The sequence below is a fragment of the Ambystoma mexicanum genome, chromosome 3p, assembly GCF_040938575.1.
Source record: "Ambystoma mexicanum isolate Mex_15411 chromosome 3p, UKY_AmexF1_1, whole genome shotgun sequence".
Classification (NCBI taxonomy): Eukaryota; Metazoa; Chordata; class Amphibia; order Caudata; family Ambystomatidae; genus Ambystoma; species Ambystoma mexicanum.
The window spans coordinates 635593109-635609036 of record NC_090925.1 but is presented as its reverse complement, the minus strand read 5'-3'; the positions used below and the strand labels follow the sequence as shown (position 1 = coordinate 635609036).

The window sequence follows — 15928 nt, the reverse complement described above, 5'->3', positions numbered from 1 at the left end:
TTTCTTCTCTTTCTAATCTTGCTGTTTGACATCGTGGATCTCTCTACGCTTTGCTCCCGTATCCTAGCTCTTGTTATCTCTGGCACTGCTGTTTCATGATTGCTCTCCTATCCCCTGGTGTGCACCTGCTCTCCCTCAGCCATCTCAGTTTTTGTGCCCCACTTTGTTACGCCCTTGACCCTCTAATGTTCTCTTGTTACCATATCCCTCACTCCTACATTGACTCTACCCTGGGCTCAGTTGCCACTCTCCCTGCAGGAGCATGGTGCTCTATCACTCTCCATATCTCTATCTGCTAAAAACTGCAATGCTTTTCTTCATTGCTTTCTCTCCACACATATGGCCCTTCTGCCTTGATCTTCTTCATTACTTGCTCTCCACACTCATGCCCTCCACTGCCTTGATCCTCTTCATTACTTGCTCTCCACACGCATTGCACCCACTGCCTTGATCTTCTTCATTGTTTGCTCCCCACACTCATGCCCCCCACTGCCTTGATCTTCTTCATTACTTGCTCTCCACCTGCATTGCACCCACTGCCTTGATCTTCTTCATTGTTTGCTCTCCACACGCATTGCACCCACTGCCTTGATCTTCTTCATGGTTTGCTCTCCAAACTCATGCCCTCGCCTTGATCTTCTTCCTTACTGGCTGTCCACACTCATGCCCTCCACTGCCTTGATCCTCTTCATTAGTTGCTCTCCACACGCATTGCACCCACTGCCTTGATCTTCTTCATTGTTTGCTCCCCACACTCATGCCCCCCACTGCCTTGATCTTTTTCATTACTTGCTCTCCACACGCATTGCACCCACTGCCTTGATCTTCTTCATTGCTTTCTCTCCACACGCATTGCACCCACTGCCTTGATCTTCTTCATTGTTTGCTCCCCACACTCATGCCCCCCACTGCCTTGATCCTCTTCATTACTTGCTCTCCACACGCATTGTACCCACTGCCTTGATCTTCTTCATTACTTGCTCTCCACACGCATTGCACCCACTGCCTTGATCTTCTTCATTGTTTGCTCCCCACACTCATGCCCCCCACTGCCTTGATCTTCTTCATTACTTGCTCTCCACACGCATTGCACCCACTGCCTTGATCTTCTTCATGGTTTGCTCTCCACACTCATGCCCCCGCCTTGATCTTCTTCCTTACTGGCTGTCCACACTCATGCACCCCACTGCCTTGATCTTCTTCATTCACCCACTCCCTCCTTTCCTGTAGCTCTCTGGCCGGCCTCTTTTGGCTCTCTTCCTGCTCCCACATGCAAGGCTAAAAACCTCGGGGTCATCTTCGACTCCACACTCTCCTCACATCTCTGACGTCTCTAAGCAAGTACACCGTTAGTTTTTTTATCCTGGCAATCATGTGCACATTGCTGCTTGCACCACGAGCAGCACGTGACTGCTATGCTTGCATCCTGCACAAGATGTGCACCTCTATGCTTCCATCCCGAGCAGCCCTGACACCTTGCTGCTTACATTCTGCTCAGCATCTGCACCTCAACGCTTGTATTGTGGACATCAGGTGCACATCTGTACTTACATTCCGAGTAGCACAGGCACCTCTATGATTGCATCATGAGCTGCACCTGGCCCTATCTGCTTACATCTTGAGGAGCACCTTACACCTTTACTTCTAAGCTTGCATCTTTAGTAGCACATTTTCCTCTGTGCTTGCATCCTGATCAGCAACTGATCCTATCTGCTTGCACCTTCTGTGCTTGCACCCTGATCTGCAGATTATCCTGTCTTCTTACACCTTCTGTGCTTCATCCCAATCAGCAACTGATCCTATCTGCTTACACCATCTGTGCTTGCATCCCGGTCAGCAACAGATCCTATCTGTTTACACCTTCTGTGCATGCACCCTGATCAGCAACTGATCCTATCTGCTTGCACCTTTTGGGCTTGCATCCTGATCAGCAACTGATCCTATCTGCTTACACCCTCTGTGCTTGCATCCCGGTCAGCAACAGATCCTATCTGCTTACACCTTCTGTGCATGCATCTCGATCAATAACAGATCCTATCTGTTTACACCCTCTGTGCATGCACCCTGATCAGCAATGGATCCTATCTGCTTGCACCTTCTGGGCTTGCATCCTGATCAGCAACTGATCCTATCTGTGTACACCCTCTGTGTTTGCATCCCGGTCAGCAACAGATCCTATCTGCTTACACCTTCTGTGCATGCATCTCGATCAGCAACTGAACCTATCTGTTTATACCCTCTGTGCATGCACCCTGATCAGCAACTGATCCTATCTTCTTGCACCTTCTGTGCTTGCATCCTGATCAGCAACTGATCCTATCTGCTTACACCCTCTGTGCTTGCATCCTGATCAGCAACTAATCCTATCTGCTTACACCCTTTGTGATTGCATCCCGATCAACAACTGATTTTATTTGATTACACCCTCTGTGCTAACATCCTGATCAGCAACTGATCCTATCTGCTTACACCTTCTGTGCTTCCATCCCGATCAGCAACTGATCCTGTCTGCTTAGACTGTCTGTGCTTCCATCCCGATCAGCAACTGATCCTGTCTGCTTAGACTGTCTGTGCATGCATCTCGATCAGCAACTGATCCTATCTGCTTACACCCTCTGTGCTTGCATCCCGGTCAGCAAAATATCCTATCTGCTTACACCTTCTGTGCATGCATCTCGATCAGCAACTGATCCTATCTGTTTATACCCTCTGTGCATGCATCCTGATCAGCAACTGATCCTATCTGCTTACACCCTCTATGCTTGCATCCCGATCAACAACTGATCCTATCAGCTTACACCTTCTGTGCATGCACCCTAATCAGCAACTGATCCTATCTGCTTGCACTTTCTGTGTTTGCATCCTGATCAGCAACTGACGCTATCTGCTTGCACCCTCTGTGCTTGCATCCTGATCAGCAACTGATCCTATCTGCTTACACCCTTTGTGATTGCATCCCGATCAACACCTGATCTTATCTGCTTACAGCCTCTGTGCTTGCACCTCGATCAGCAACTGATCCTATCTGCTTACACCCTCTGTAGTTGCATCCTGATCATATCGGCTCAAAACCCTCTGTGCTTGCATCCCAATCAGCAACAGATCCTATCTGCTTACACCCTCTGTAATTGCATCCTGATCATATCGGCTCAAAACCCTCTGTGCTTGCATCCCGATCAGCAACAGATCCTATCTGCTTACACCCTCTGTGCGTGTACCTCGACCAGCAACTGATCCTATCTACATACACCTTCTGTGCTTGCATTTCGATCAGCAACTGATTCTATCTGTTTACACCCTCTGTGCATGCACCCTGATCAGCAATTGATCCTATCTGCTTACGCCCTCTGTGCTTGCATCCTGATCAGCAACTGATCTTATCTGATTACACCCTCTGTGCTTGCATCCTGATCAGCAACTGAGCCTATCTGCTTACACCTTCTCTGCTTGCATCCTGATCAGCAACTGATCCTGTTTGCTTACACCCTCTGTGCATGCACCCTGATCAGCAACTGAGCCTATCTGCTTACACCTTCTCTGCTTGCATCCTGATCAGCAACTGATCCTGTTTGCTTACACCCTCTGTGCCTGCATCCTGGGCAGCACCTGCATCTCTCTGTTTGCATCCTGAAGAGCAGCAACACCTCTATGTGTACAAGCTGAGCAGCACCGGTAACTTCATGCTTTTTTTTTGGGAACAGCACTTTCTCCTCTCTTTTTTCATTCAGGGCAGCGTCTCCTCCCCTTGTATGACTACACCCTGAGCAGCACAGCGACCGCACATCTCTTCTTGCATCCCGGGCAGCAGCTGCATCCCTCTCCTTACACCCCGAACAACACCTGCACATCCATTCCTTCATTCCGAACAGAACTTGCACTTTTCAGCTTATATCCTGGGAAGCACGCGTACCTCTTTGATTGCTCCCTGAGCAGCACCTCTATGACTGCATCCTGTGAAGTACTTGCACCACTCACTTAAATCCTCACAGTGCCATTATGCGCGCAACAAAGCATCGTCTGCACCTCTGTGCTTTCATCCTGAGCTGTACCTGCTGTAGCTGTAGGCTTACATTCTGATAAGCACCTGCACCTCTATAATTGCACTCCCACCTCCCTGGTCATATTCTGAATAGCACAGCTGCATCGTGAAGAGCGTTAGCAAAAACTAACGGAGACACCTCCTGTGTGCACATTATACAGGATGGACAGGCCGCTGCTCGATCTTCATGCACACCTCACCTGCTCACACAGATGCATGCACCTCTCTGCCGATCCCCAGACGCATGCATCTTTCCTTGTTTGCCACATAGGCATGCACCTCTATGCAGATCCATAGACATGTGCATTGCCCTATGTGTGTCCTAGATACTTGCCCCTCTATGCAGATCCACAGACATTTGCATTACCCTATGCGTGTTCTAGATACTTGCACCTCTATGCCAATCCACAGACACGTGCATTACTCTATGTGTGTCCTAGGTACATGAACCCAGTGCTTTAAGTGGGGTAAGAAATTGAGGGGGGCCTCATTTGGGGGCATGGGTCCCATGATGGGCGTGGCCTGAAAAGTGCACAAACCATAGTACGGTACACAAACCAATATTTAAATGTATGTACGCATTTATATATTTGCATTTTTACCTTACTATGGGTTGTGTACTTTTCATGCCATCTTTTATAAACATGGAAATCCGTAACATAGTTCTGTTTATAAAAGATGGCTTGAAACGTACACAATTCAAGCCATCTTTTATAAAGCTTTGCCAACGGACAAAGACGCCTCTGGTCAATGATCTATGCTCTGCAGTGCAGATTAGATCACCGAGCCTGAGGCATCTTTGACCCTCAGCGAATCTGGGGGTTCTGTGATATTAGATCACGGAGAACCTAGGTTCGCCGAGGGTCAGTGATCTGGGGAGAGGGTGGGGAAAGAAAGGGGCCATAATTTCCTTCGTGACCCCTCGCGCGAGGGGTCACAGGAGGAATTTTCAGTGACTGACAGAAGTGCCAGCCAGCCACAGCGTTGCTGAAACTGCAACTTCCAGTTTCAGCGATGCTGTGGCTGGATGGCACTTCTGTCAGTCACAGCTTGCCTGACTTTAAAATGGCGTGTGCAACTCCCGTCACAGCTATGGCCGTGTCGGGATAATGTGCCCCGCCATGGCATGGTGGGACTGGGGCTCCCCGGCAGGGCCCTTGCTCAGCCCCACCTTTTGGAGACTGCGAGACTGCCCGGGCCCCGGCCCACTTAAAGCACTGCATGCACCTCTATGCAGATCCACTGACATGTGCATTACCCTAAGCGTGTCCTAGATACATGCGCCTCTATGCAGATCACAGACACAAGCATCGCCCTATCAGCTTTCAAGCCGGTTTACTCACACAGATGACCCTGTTCGGGGAGCCGATGCTGGACCCTGGAGGTGAGATGGATGTTTCTGACGCTCTCCTGTGCTGCGTGGAGACAAAAAGAAAGACCAATCAGAAAAGAAAGAAACAGACTTGGGAGGGCAGTTCTTCCCATCCCCCGCCCCACGAGCCGCATCACATGACAGGGAAATTATGATACAAGCGATTGGAAGGAAACCCATGCCCAGTGCTGAATACGCATCCAGATGACGTGGGAGAAATGTGGCCTTTGCTTGGACAGCTCGACCTTAGGGGCCATCTTTGAATTTGTCGCCAGGTGCATGATTAGAACTGATTGCACCTGCCACAAAGTCTACAGTCCCCATGAAACTGGAAATAACACACTTAAATTGCAATGGTGCAACTTTTCCAGTTTTCATTTCAAAATCAGATTTTTACATGTTTCGTTACACTCCTTTTTCGAATTATTAGTAGTGATTTCCTTACAGCTTTTCTTTGACTGTTTCGTGTAGTGTTATCCTTTCGTTTGTTTCTCCCTTACATCATGACTCGCTCTGCTCCTAATCTTCTTCTTTGCCCTCGGATTTCATCCCAACCCGGTGTCCACCTGCCACTCACTGCCTCCCTCTCTCCCACTGTTTCTATCTCCCCTAGGGTGGCACACTCCTTGTGCACACACGCTTCTGCCACCGCTGATGTTTTTCTTCATCTCAATTTAGAGGTTTTCTGTCTTGCAGGGACTTCCATTTCTTCTTCCTATACCTTCAGGCCTGCTCCTGCCACTACCTCACTAACTACTCTGTCCCGCCCATCCCCCCTACCGGGTATCAGTGGTGGTACAACTCTTCTCTGTCACCCCTCTTCCTTCTCCTTCCTCTCTTCCTTTTTTCTCCCCTTTTTAATATCACCTTTTGTCTTTTTCTTCCAAAGCACACTGTCTAATTTTCTTACTAGTTTGTCTACACACAACTCTCTTGGAACGCCATAGGCCGAAATCTCATTCTTTGACAGCTTCAGGCCGCTATGCTGCTTGTCCTACAGTGGCAAGCAGAAAGACTGCCTAGATAATGCCAGCAAAGCAGGTGGAGTGACACCAGTGGGGGGAGAGGACAAGTGGTAGGTAGAGGGTGACCAGATGTCCTGGTTTTCCCAGGACAGTCCCCGGAAATCGCCCTGTCTCGTGGTCCCAGAAGTTTTTAAATTTTATAACCCCTGTCCCGGGATTGGAAAGGTGGGTGGCTACAGTCCCGGTTTTTGCTAGGACCCGATTTCCAAATTCCGAAATCGGCCCGGCGCGACTCCTACTGCGTGTGAATGGGGGTGTGAATGCCCCCATTTTCTCCCCCTTCCCCTCACCGGCCACTCTCCTCAAATGAGAGGAGTGTGCCTGTGAGCACCCCCACACCCCTACAACAGGCCAGCGACATAGAAGTAGGACTGCCATTTTTTGTGTGTTTACTTTAGTCCTACTTCTATGTGTATGGTCTGTCCCGTTTTTTTGTTTGTTAATCTGGTCACCCTAAGTAGGTATGTGTATAGAGGTAGGGTGACCAGATTTAAAAAGCAAAAAACTGGGACAGGGCAACTAACATAAAAGTAGCGTTACATGTTGAAAGTGACTGCTTAGGCACTACACTTCAGTAGCGGTTGGAGGAGAAGGAGGTTTACGTGTTGCTGGTGGAATAGACACATTTTATAATTCATTTATCACCAACTACCACTATCTTAATTCGTAAAATGCAGCATTTCTTCTGTGCGAGCTGTGCCTGCTAGCTATGAAGACCTACTACAAAAAACCGGGTAAACAGCAGTTTCCAATGGAAAAATAATCTTGAGAAAGGGGGACAGAGCACCCAATTCCGGGACAGTCCCAGCAAAACCGGGACGTCTGGTCACCCTATATAGAGGGCATGTCGATGAGTAGGAGTAGGGCGTGGGGGAGCATTTACTGCAAAAGAGTGGAACAGGAGCAAAGGCCTGGCAGGAGTAAAGAGAGACGCAAGAGTGTGGGGCAGCATTGGGGCTGTGCGGTGGACAGCACAGGGGGGTAGGATAGTTGCACGGAGGGGCGGGTGTGTCAAGTACTGTCCACCCTGGGAGCAGGCAATAGCATCAATGTGTGTGAGAAGCCGGAAAGCATGGAACGGGACTGCAGGCCCAGCGCAGTATTGTGACAGCAGTGGCTCAGGTGGGAGGAGAGGGGAGAAGAGGCGCCATCTTGTCACCCGCATTAATGAGACCCAACACTTTCCCGAGCAGTGATTAGACCCAGTTCTGCTCTGTCTTTGCTCAGCTCGTTTTATGGTCTTGATTTATTTCATGCTAAATACCTTTGGCGCCAATCTTTCATTGCTGCTCTTCTCCTCATCCTCATCGTGTATTTACTCTTCTGGAGCATCTTTTGTTTCCCTGCTTTCTTCCTTGACCCTAAAGTGAATTCTTCAAACTCGGCCTCAGACTTTGCTCTAGACTGTATTTCTTGAATTGATCACTTGCAATCCTCCTTTTCCCCTGTGTCTCCCGCTTCTTCTGCTTCTTCTTTTTTGTCTACTTGCTTTACTCCTCTCTCTGGTATGAGATGATATGATAGGTTATTTATAACTCACTTAATACCCAGAGTTTTCTAAGCACGGATCCGGGATCTAACCTGTGTTGCCCCGTGTCGTCTTGCGTGCAAGGCGAGCACGTTGCCCCTGAGCTATCTTCCTCTCTGAGTCTTCTATTTGTCTATTGATGGAATGTGCTAACCCTACAGCTGCTTCCTGACCATTCGGCATGTGCCCTCATCTCCTCAGTGTTTCCTCTTTTTATTCCAGGCCTGATCCCTCTCTTCAATTCTTCACTTTCTTCTGGTTTTGGTTTCTTTCCTCTTATTTCCATGTGCTACTTTTTATGCCAATTCTTAACCCATCCCTTACTTCCTCCTCCCTTCAAATAACGTCTTCTTCTTCTATATTTCATTTCAAAACGTCTCGAATGTGCTTTCCGTTCACGATTATCTTTCTATCTTGACTCAAATTCCCTTCTTCCCAGACTCGAATCTGTTTTCCGCCCTGATCATTCGCCTGAAACTGCCCTCTTAAATGCCACTCATTTGCTGACTTCTTTTTGCCATGATAAGCACCATTCTCTTCTTATTCTCCTTTGGTCTATCTGTGGCCTTTGATAATAGGGGCCATTTTATTCCTTGCTCTTCTCTTTTTTTCTCATGCGACTCTTGCTTTTCTTATTATCTTTGCTATCACTCCAACTATCTGTCTTGGCCTAGCAAAACGTGCTAAATTATTCTTCTAAGTTTCGGTGCCCCTTAAGAGTCAGTCCTTGCCCCCCTATCGTTTTCTCTCTATACTCTCCCGCTGTCTTTCATCATTTTATATTTTGGAAGAAGCTGTCCCTTCTGGGTGGATGATTCTGGAAGCTCTGTTCCATTTGGACCTTTGCTGATCATTTTCACACTCATTCCTCGGCCGGTCTCGCTGCTATCCAGGCTTGGGTGTTTGCTCTCTCTCATCAGCTTCATTCATCTGAAATGCTTCTCTTCCCTGCACCTTCTCATGAAGCCTGCCCACATCTCATTTATTTTCCCTCCGATTCCCTTCTGCCCACCGCTTCTCCTCCTAGCCCAGGCGCTGTGTCCATGCTTCACTCTCTCCCACTTCTGCCAGTTCTAGCCCCGGTCATTGAACGCTTGGGTGAAGCCCCGCACCCATCACCCTTACCTTTAGTTTCTTCTCTGCGCGGGCAGCCTGCTTGCAGAAGGGGTGCCAGACCTCAGACCCTGAAACCACAGAGAGAAGCGGGCATTAATTCACACTCACACAAAGAGCCTACTCCCACTTCCCGACCCCACGCCCCCGGCCAGACAGAGCCCGAGGGGAGATACCATTCCAATCTCAGCTTGCAGCCAGCCTCCTCACTTTATTTTATTTTATTTTGGGTATTATTGTGTGCAAATCTACTTTGTGAAGCAAAGGAGGTGGTGCATCAGTATGGGCCATAGGCATACAATAATGCAGTTGATGGTTACAGGGGTGAACAGTCCTTACAACGTAATCTTAATCCCCTGCATCCTTTCTTGTCTCCATCTGGATGCCTCCCCTTTTTTCCCAGTAAAGTTCACACTTTCTAAATCCCATACGATGCATTGGCATCATACATTTAGTATCCAGTGATAATGTCGCAGTGAAAATGGCCGCCAGGTGGCGACATTTCCCTATTAATACACCCTCCAAACAATGAAACACTTTCCCCCAAATATTCTAGGATTGGAGGTAAAAATATATAATGATACCCCTCCTACAATATTTGGGAAAAGAATTTTAAGGGTCAGGAAAAAGAAGTCGGCTACCTGGAGACTTTTTCACAGCAGCATGTTCACATGGAACCTAGGGAATCAGGGAATAGTTAATGTCTACAGAGTGGGGAACATGAACAGTGGGCCTCATTACACGGTAGGCGGAGGACCAAGGTGCTACTAGCACCTTGGTCCATGCGGTAAAATACCGGCACCGCCTTGGAGGAAAGGGGAATTACCGCCCTATTCCAAGGTTGGTGGGGCGGTAATTCCCCCTTCCCCCATTGCCCTTCCCCTTTCCCATTTTTGCCCCATAGGGCATAATGGGAATGGGGAAGGCGCTAATTACGGTGCTGCAAATTGCGGTACCGTAATTAGCACCCTGGTCCCTTTGCGGGTTGGTTTTTAACGCCTGCTAAATAGCAGGCGTTAAAGTACCAACCCGCAAAGGGACCTCGTAGTAAGGCGGTAAGGGTTTACCGGTACCGGTGCCCTTACCGGTACCGGTAAACCCTTACCACCGTCCGTGTAATGAGGCCCAGTGATCCTAGCGATGTGTTGGTGTAACACAGGTGGGCAGTAGAGGACGGTCCAAGGGAGGGATGCTGGGATGTATGAGTTTTCAGCGTATTTTTATTTCTCCGGGAGCGAAGAATGGGGTTGTTCAAAGACGGGAATGCTGTTTTGTTGTTGTTGAATGTCATGAAGTTGGGAGTGTGACGGACTTGTTTATTGATGCAGAATGCTCGGTGGTGCCACAGGTGGAAGGAGAAGGTGGAGGGGTGCACTGACATGGCCGGGGAGAAGCATAACATAAGGGTATTCACAGTTCTTGTAGCATTCAGACACAAAGGGGACAGGGAAGTGGACGAGTGCTAGAAACAACACAACTATGTGCATTCAGAGTAGACAAAGGCAGCCTAGCGAACGCTGCAAGACCCAATGACACACAAACGTTGACCCCGAAAAAGGGTGTTCATACAGGCAGAGTCCCGGGGTCATTGTAGCACAACCAAGAAAGCGGTCTGGCAGAGGCGGCGGAGCACCTCCCCCCTCCAGGCAGCAGGGGTGACCAGCTGGAATAGGTGAGTGATAAGCATTTTCTGAATTTTAGGAGATTTTCTTCAGATTTGCGTTACAAAAATAAGTTATTCCAGAGAGTGGCACACCTGGCAGTGATAGACTACATACCAAGTGTCTTTACTTCTGACTGTGGTGTTAGACAGCCTCTCCACTGTGGTGGTCCTCAGGGCACGGGGTGGTTACCTTTCTTAGTGGGCGGTCTGAGGTGGACAAGACCTCCACCATTCGAAGGCAAATGTAGACTGCAGGGAACTTTGAAATCAATCCTCCCTTTCATAGTAAACCAAGGCAGGGCCTTTAAGGTGGGATACATATATTAAATACGGGCTTAAGGTCAAGTACAAGGCAGGCAGTGTTATTCAGAATGAGTTGCAAGCTGTGAACAAGGTTCTTTGGGAGGCTAGAGTACAAGTTTGTGTAGTAATCCAACCTGGACAGCGCCACTGCCCTGGTGACTTCAACTTCGAGTTGCCCACTAAGATAAGGCACAATGGGTTCAAGGATCTGGGGTGGTAGTGGCAGGATTTAGTTACCTCTCTTATCTGTCCGTTGAAGGTCTACTCATGGTTAAAGAAAACATCTATGATTTTGTCATGATTGACAGGAGCAGGAGGACCACCCATGGGGGAAGGCCAGTAGAAGGGGACTGCAGTGGGGCTGAGGGACCAAATACAAACACACGCGATCTTAACTGTATGCAAGCAAAGGTGGCTGCCAAACACCCAGTCTAGTAAGTTAACAAGACAGGAAGAGATGCCCAGGCTATTGTGCCCGGGGTCAGGCAACCTAATGGCAATTTGAGTGTCATCTGCATGCAGCGGAGAAAGGGCAGAGAGGGATTCTCAGATGCCAGCCAAAGATTGCACATTGCCATGGGGATATGACTGAACATTGAGGGGCACCAGATCGTAAGCTAAAGGGTTGGACGTGGAAAGGGCTGGATCTGACATTGGCACTTCTGTCATGAAGGTAGGAGGAGATCCATTTGAAAGCTGTGCCTAGACGCCAAATGAGGGTTGGAGTCATTGCCTCAGGATTTGGTGACGAACAGTGCCAAATGTCACAGAAAGGTCAAATGAAAACCGAACGGCAGGAGGGTTGGCATCCACAGTATACAGGGACACCTCTTTCATGGGAAGCAGGTTGGTTTCAGTGCTTTGGGCTGGTCGGAAGTCATAATAATTTTGGGGTAAAAGGTAATTACATTCATTGTAAACTTGGCTGTTTGACAATTATGACTAAATGAGTTGTGCCAGTATGTTCTCATCATTTCCAGTTCAGGTGTCTTATTTCCTATGTACAGACAAGTGCTGTCTTACCTCAGGGTTTGGGCGCTACACAAGTGCAATAAATAAATAAATAAATACATAAACTGTTATCCAGGAGTTGTTGGGATGCAACTTTCTCCAGCAGCTTCCTAATAAAAGGGGTATTGGGAGCTATGAGCACGGCTACCCACACACACACCTAAGAAAGCAGTGAAGACTGCAACAGAAATGTGGTCTTGCTGGACACATAACGCTCCCGGCCAGGATTATACACTGCTCACAACACCTCTTCTTCCATCAGAATGCAGCGACGACCTATGTCTAAATGTGGTCTTGCTGGACACTTAATGATTCTTTCTTGCTATCACACATATTCCTCCCACTGAGCACCCATCTAGGGTGCCCGACTTCCTGGGTAGCATTCAAGGAGCCCGGCCAGCCCTCATAACTCCTTATCTTGCCTGAAATGCACACACACATTCTAGCCTAAACAAAACTTCCCACACCTTGGACCCCACTACAAGTGCGATGAGTACATATCAATGGGATAAAGGAACACTGCACATGACTGCTACTACTACTACTATTTGTAGGGCAGAAAATCGACGGGTGCATCGGATCTGGTTGGGCGGGGGAACTGAACTCAAGCCATGTGATGAAACTTGATGAATCGAGGCTTATATATGAAATTAGAGTCGAGTCTTGCTTAGAAGTTGAATTCTAACTGCTTTTATTAGCCACTTGTGCCGACACATGTTTCGTCCCAACAGGGGTCTTTTTCAAGGCATGTATCACGGTGGCGGTGATAGTATTAATGAGCTCATTAGTCCGGGCATGGCTGTTTAACCTTCTTGGCCACAGCGGCCGCTGGAGCAAGATGGGCGGTCACGGTGTATAGGATCAGTAGATGATTTTTCTGTAGTGGGGTGATGATGGAGGTCTTGAGTTCATTAGGAACCTACCCAGGAGCAAAGGAACAGTTGACAAGTGCTGGGGTCAGTGTGAGGATATTTTCTCAGATCGCCATGGGAGAGGAAGGGGAGATCTGTTCTGAAGCGTCCTTCATTTTGGTCACAGTGTTAATGAGGTGTTCTGACAAGACTAGGCTAAAGTACTGAAGAAGCATTTGCGCATCCTGTGAATGCTAAAAGGGCAATCATCAGATCCGGACTAAGATGCAAAGTATCTGGCTATGCCTGAGGCCTGGTCTTTAAAGAAGGCAGCAAGTCTGTTTGCAGGTGGTTGCAATGAAGTCGACGTGGGGCAGCAGTCAGTGGGAGTCCGGGGTTCTTTAGAGATCTTGAAGATCTTGAATATCGCCACTATGTTGCTGGCTGGGCATGGCAATGTTGGTGACGCGTGTTATCTAGCCAGCAGAGCCTTGGTGTTGCGTCATTTTCTTTCCAGTTTCCTCTAAGCCTTTGGAGGGAAGCCAGCATACCATATGCCACCTGTTCTTGGATTTTGAGTGGATGATGAGGATCCACAGGGTTCTGCTGTAGACAGAGAATTGTTGTTTTTTATGATTTCTTTTTTGCATGTTTGCTGTTATCGTCTGGCTGGGTCCTAATTATTAGTTATGCACCGACTGCAAGTAGTGGTTACTTTATCTTTGCGGGAGGGGACAGCTTTCTATATGATAAATCGGGCTTTGCAGGTGATGTGGGCTTTAGGGCTTAGCCAGGGAAGTCCAATAAGTGTGGGAGCTCTGTGGTTACAATTGAGAAGCTATTGGATGAGGCAGGCAGGGGCGTGGAGGACACTTCTCATCAGTGCGTGGGGCATGGTGGGCAAGTCAGTGGGCAGGGCCTTTCTTCTGTTCCGGGGAGATAGGAGCAGGGCCTGTTTGGTGAATCTGAAGCTGGTTTCTGGTAGGAAGGGCCACCAAGACCAATAGTCCAATCCAGCAATGAATATGTATGATTAAAAGAATAGAAGTAATGAATATTCAGTGGAGATTATTTGCATAATAATGTTATGTCATTCTGAAATCTGAACTGAATTCTGTTACAAGATGGGCTGCTGGGCCCAGGCAAGATGGCATCCAGGCCCACTCGGCTGGTGCGGTGCCTATTGCAGGGATAGCCCGGGACACATACAGTGTGAGCATAAGAACAACATTCCAGAGAAAGACTGGCCTACAGAGAAAGTGAGAGGTTTGGAGACAGGTCGGTGCCTCGTAAAGGAAGTCATCGCTAAAGCAGAGTCATGTATGCATAGAACCTTTCATTCCAAGCAGCTTGATGCTGGTCTCCCAACGCCCCAACAGCCCAGTCCTCCTCTGGAAAAGCCAGTGACTTATTGACTTACCACTTCCTGACATAGTGAATAACTACTTTACATCTGATGACCAGACCTGAGTCACAATCTTGACTGGATTTACCCCAGAGGGGAGCCTCTGGGCACAACAGAGAGAGAGTGGACATACTCACATGATATGATATGTTATTTATAACGTGCTTAATACCCAGAGGTTTCTAAGCAACGGACCCAGGGATTGAACCTGTGGTGCTCCGTGTCGTCTTGCTTCCAAGGCGAGCACGTTGCCCCCTGAGCTATCCTCCTGAGACATGGCACATTTAATGTGATCCCTGTGTGAGTTTCATTTCCCGGGCCTGGGCAAGACTCGCTGAAGGGGCATCCCACCTGCCTCACTCCACCTCTGTGCCTCACTCCCACCTGCCTCACTCCACCTCTGCGGTCAGGGCTGGGAAAGCAACTACCGCAAAGTAACGCACGCCAGTCTGTGGGTTCCTCTACAACAACAGAAGTCGCTGACTATTTGTTTACAAAAATACCACAAAACAAACTTAGAGTCACCTCCAGAAGTTTTGAAACATGTAGCCAAGAATCCCCTGGGAGTTTGGAAACACAATGGGCATCATTACGAGTTTGGCAGGATTTCACCTGGAAATAGCGCCAAGCCCGGGTTACTGTTCACGCTGCTCACAATCTGTGTGCGGTGGTCCGGCAGTTAGTCCCAATTCTTGGGGTCCATTGGATTCCACTGGGGTTTTGGAGGACTTACCACAAGCGCAAGTTCCGCCTGTGGCACCTCCTCCACTTTCTGTCGGTGAAGTGGAGGCAAGACCTCCGGCAACATGCTACAGGTCCCCCCCGCACGCTCCTTGCCAAGCTGCCAAGTATGGATGGGTGATTAAAGTGGCGGCAAACCCATTTATCTCCACTTTTTTATATTGACCACCAAACTTGTAACAAGGCCGAATACAGTGCAACCACTAAACATTCTAAAATCTATTTCCCAAAAAGGATTTCAGATATATTGGTATCTCAGGTAAAAGCAGCCTTTAGATTTAGGTCGGGCTTGATAACCAACAGAAGATTAAACTGGTCAGATTTTCAGCATATACAATTGGAAGGGATTTGACCAGTCAGTGGGGCGACGATCCCAGCCACCCCATGAAAGCAATCACATTCCATCTTTAGATTAGGCTTCGGGAGAGCGCCCCCCTTCGTTTGTGACGTGTAAGGAAACACTTAATTAGATCACATCCAGCGCCTTGCTTTGTCGTGTATAGCTTTTGCCATCACTGAAAGTTCTGTTCTAAATTGAGCTGCACATTACTCAGAAATTAATAAATAATAGAAACTGTCTCATGCATACTGATGACTAACCACAGTTAAACACCCAGCCCGACTACTACAATCATATCCCATCCCTCTCGTGCGCATTGTTTTTGCCCTCTGAGTTGGTTTGTTCTACTGTCCAATCCTTCTTTGCTATCAACCCACCCCATCCCATCCCCATTCTTCCTTTCCACAGACTAAGGGCTGGCGACACTCAGGCGGGTTTAAAATACGCCACCTTTTCGGACAAGGCCAGGTGCCATAAGGCCACCACATTGGCGATGGGTGCAGCATAAATACTGCACAACATAACAGTTGTAGGCGA

At 48.3% G+C, this 15928-nt stretch overlaps 1 protein-coding gene across 1 annotated transcript in view; it reads right to left on the bottom strand.

Annotated features, from left to right (window-relative positions):
* ABLIM3 (actin binding LIM protein family member 3) overlaps positions 1-15928 on the bottom strand; it is a 770500-nt gene that overhangs the window by 146692 nt on the left and 607880 nt on the right. The window contains exons 8-9 of the mRNA XM_069651389.1: positions 9090-9148; positions 5383-5454 (exon numbers count right to left, since the gene is read on the bottom strand). Of these exons, the coding sequence (XP_069507490.1) occupies positions 5383-5454; positions 9090-9148 (131 nt within the window). The remainder of the gene's footprint in view (positions 1-5382; positions 5455-9089; positions 9149-15928) is intronic.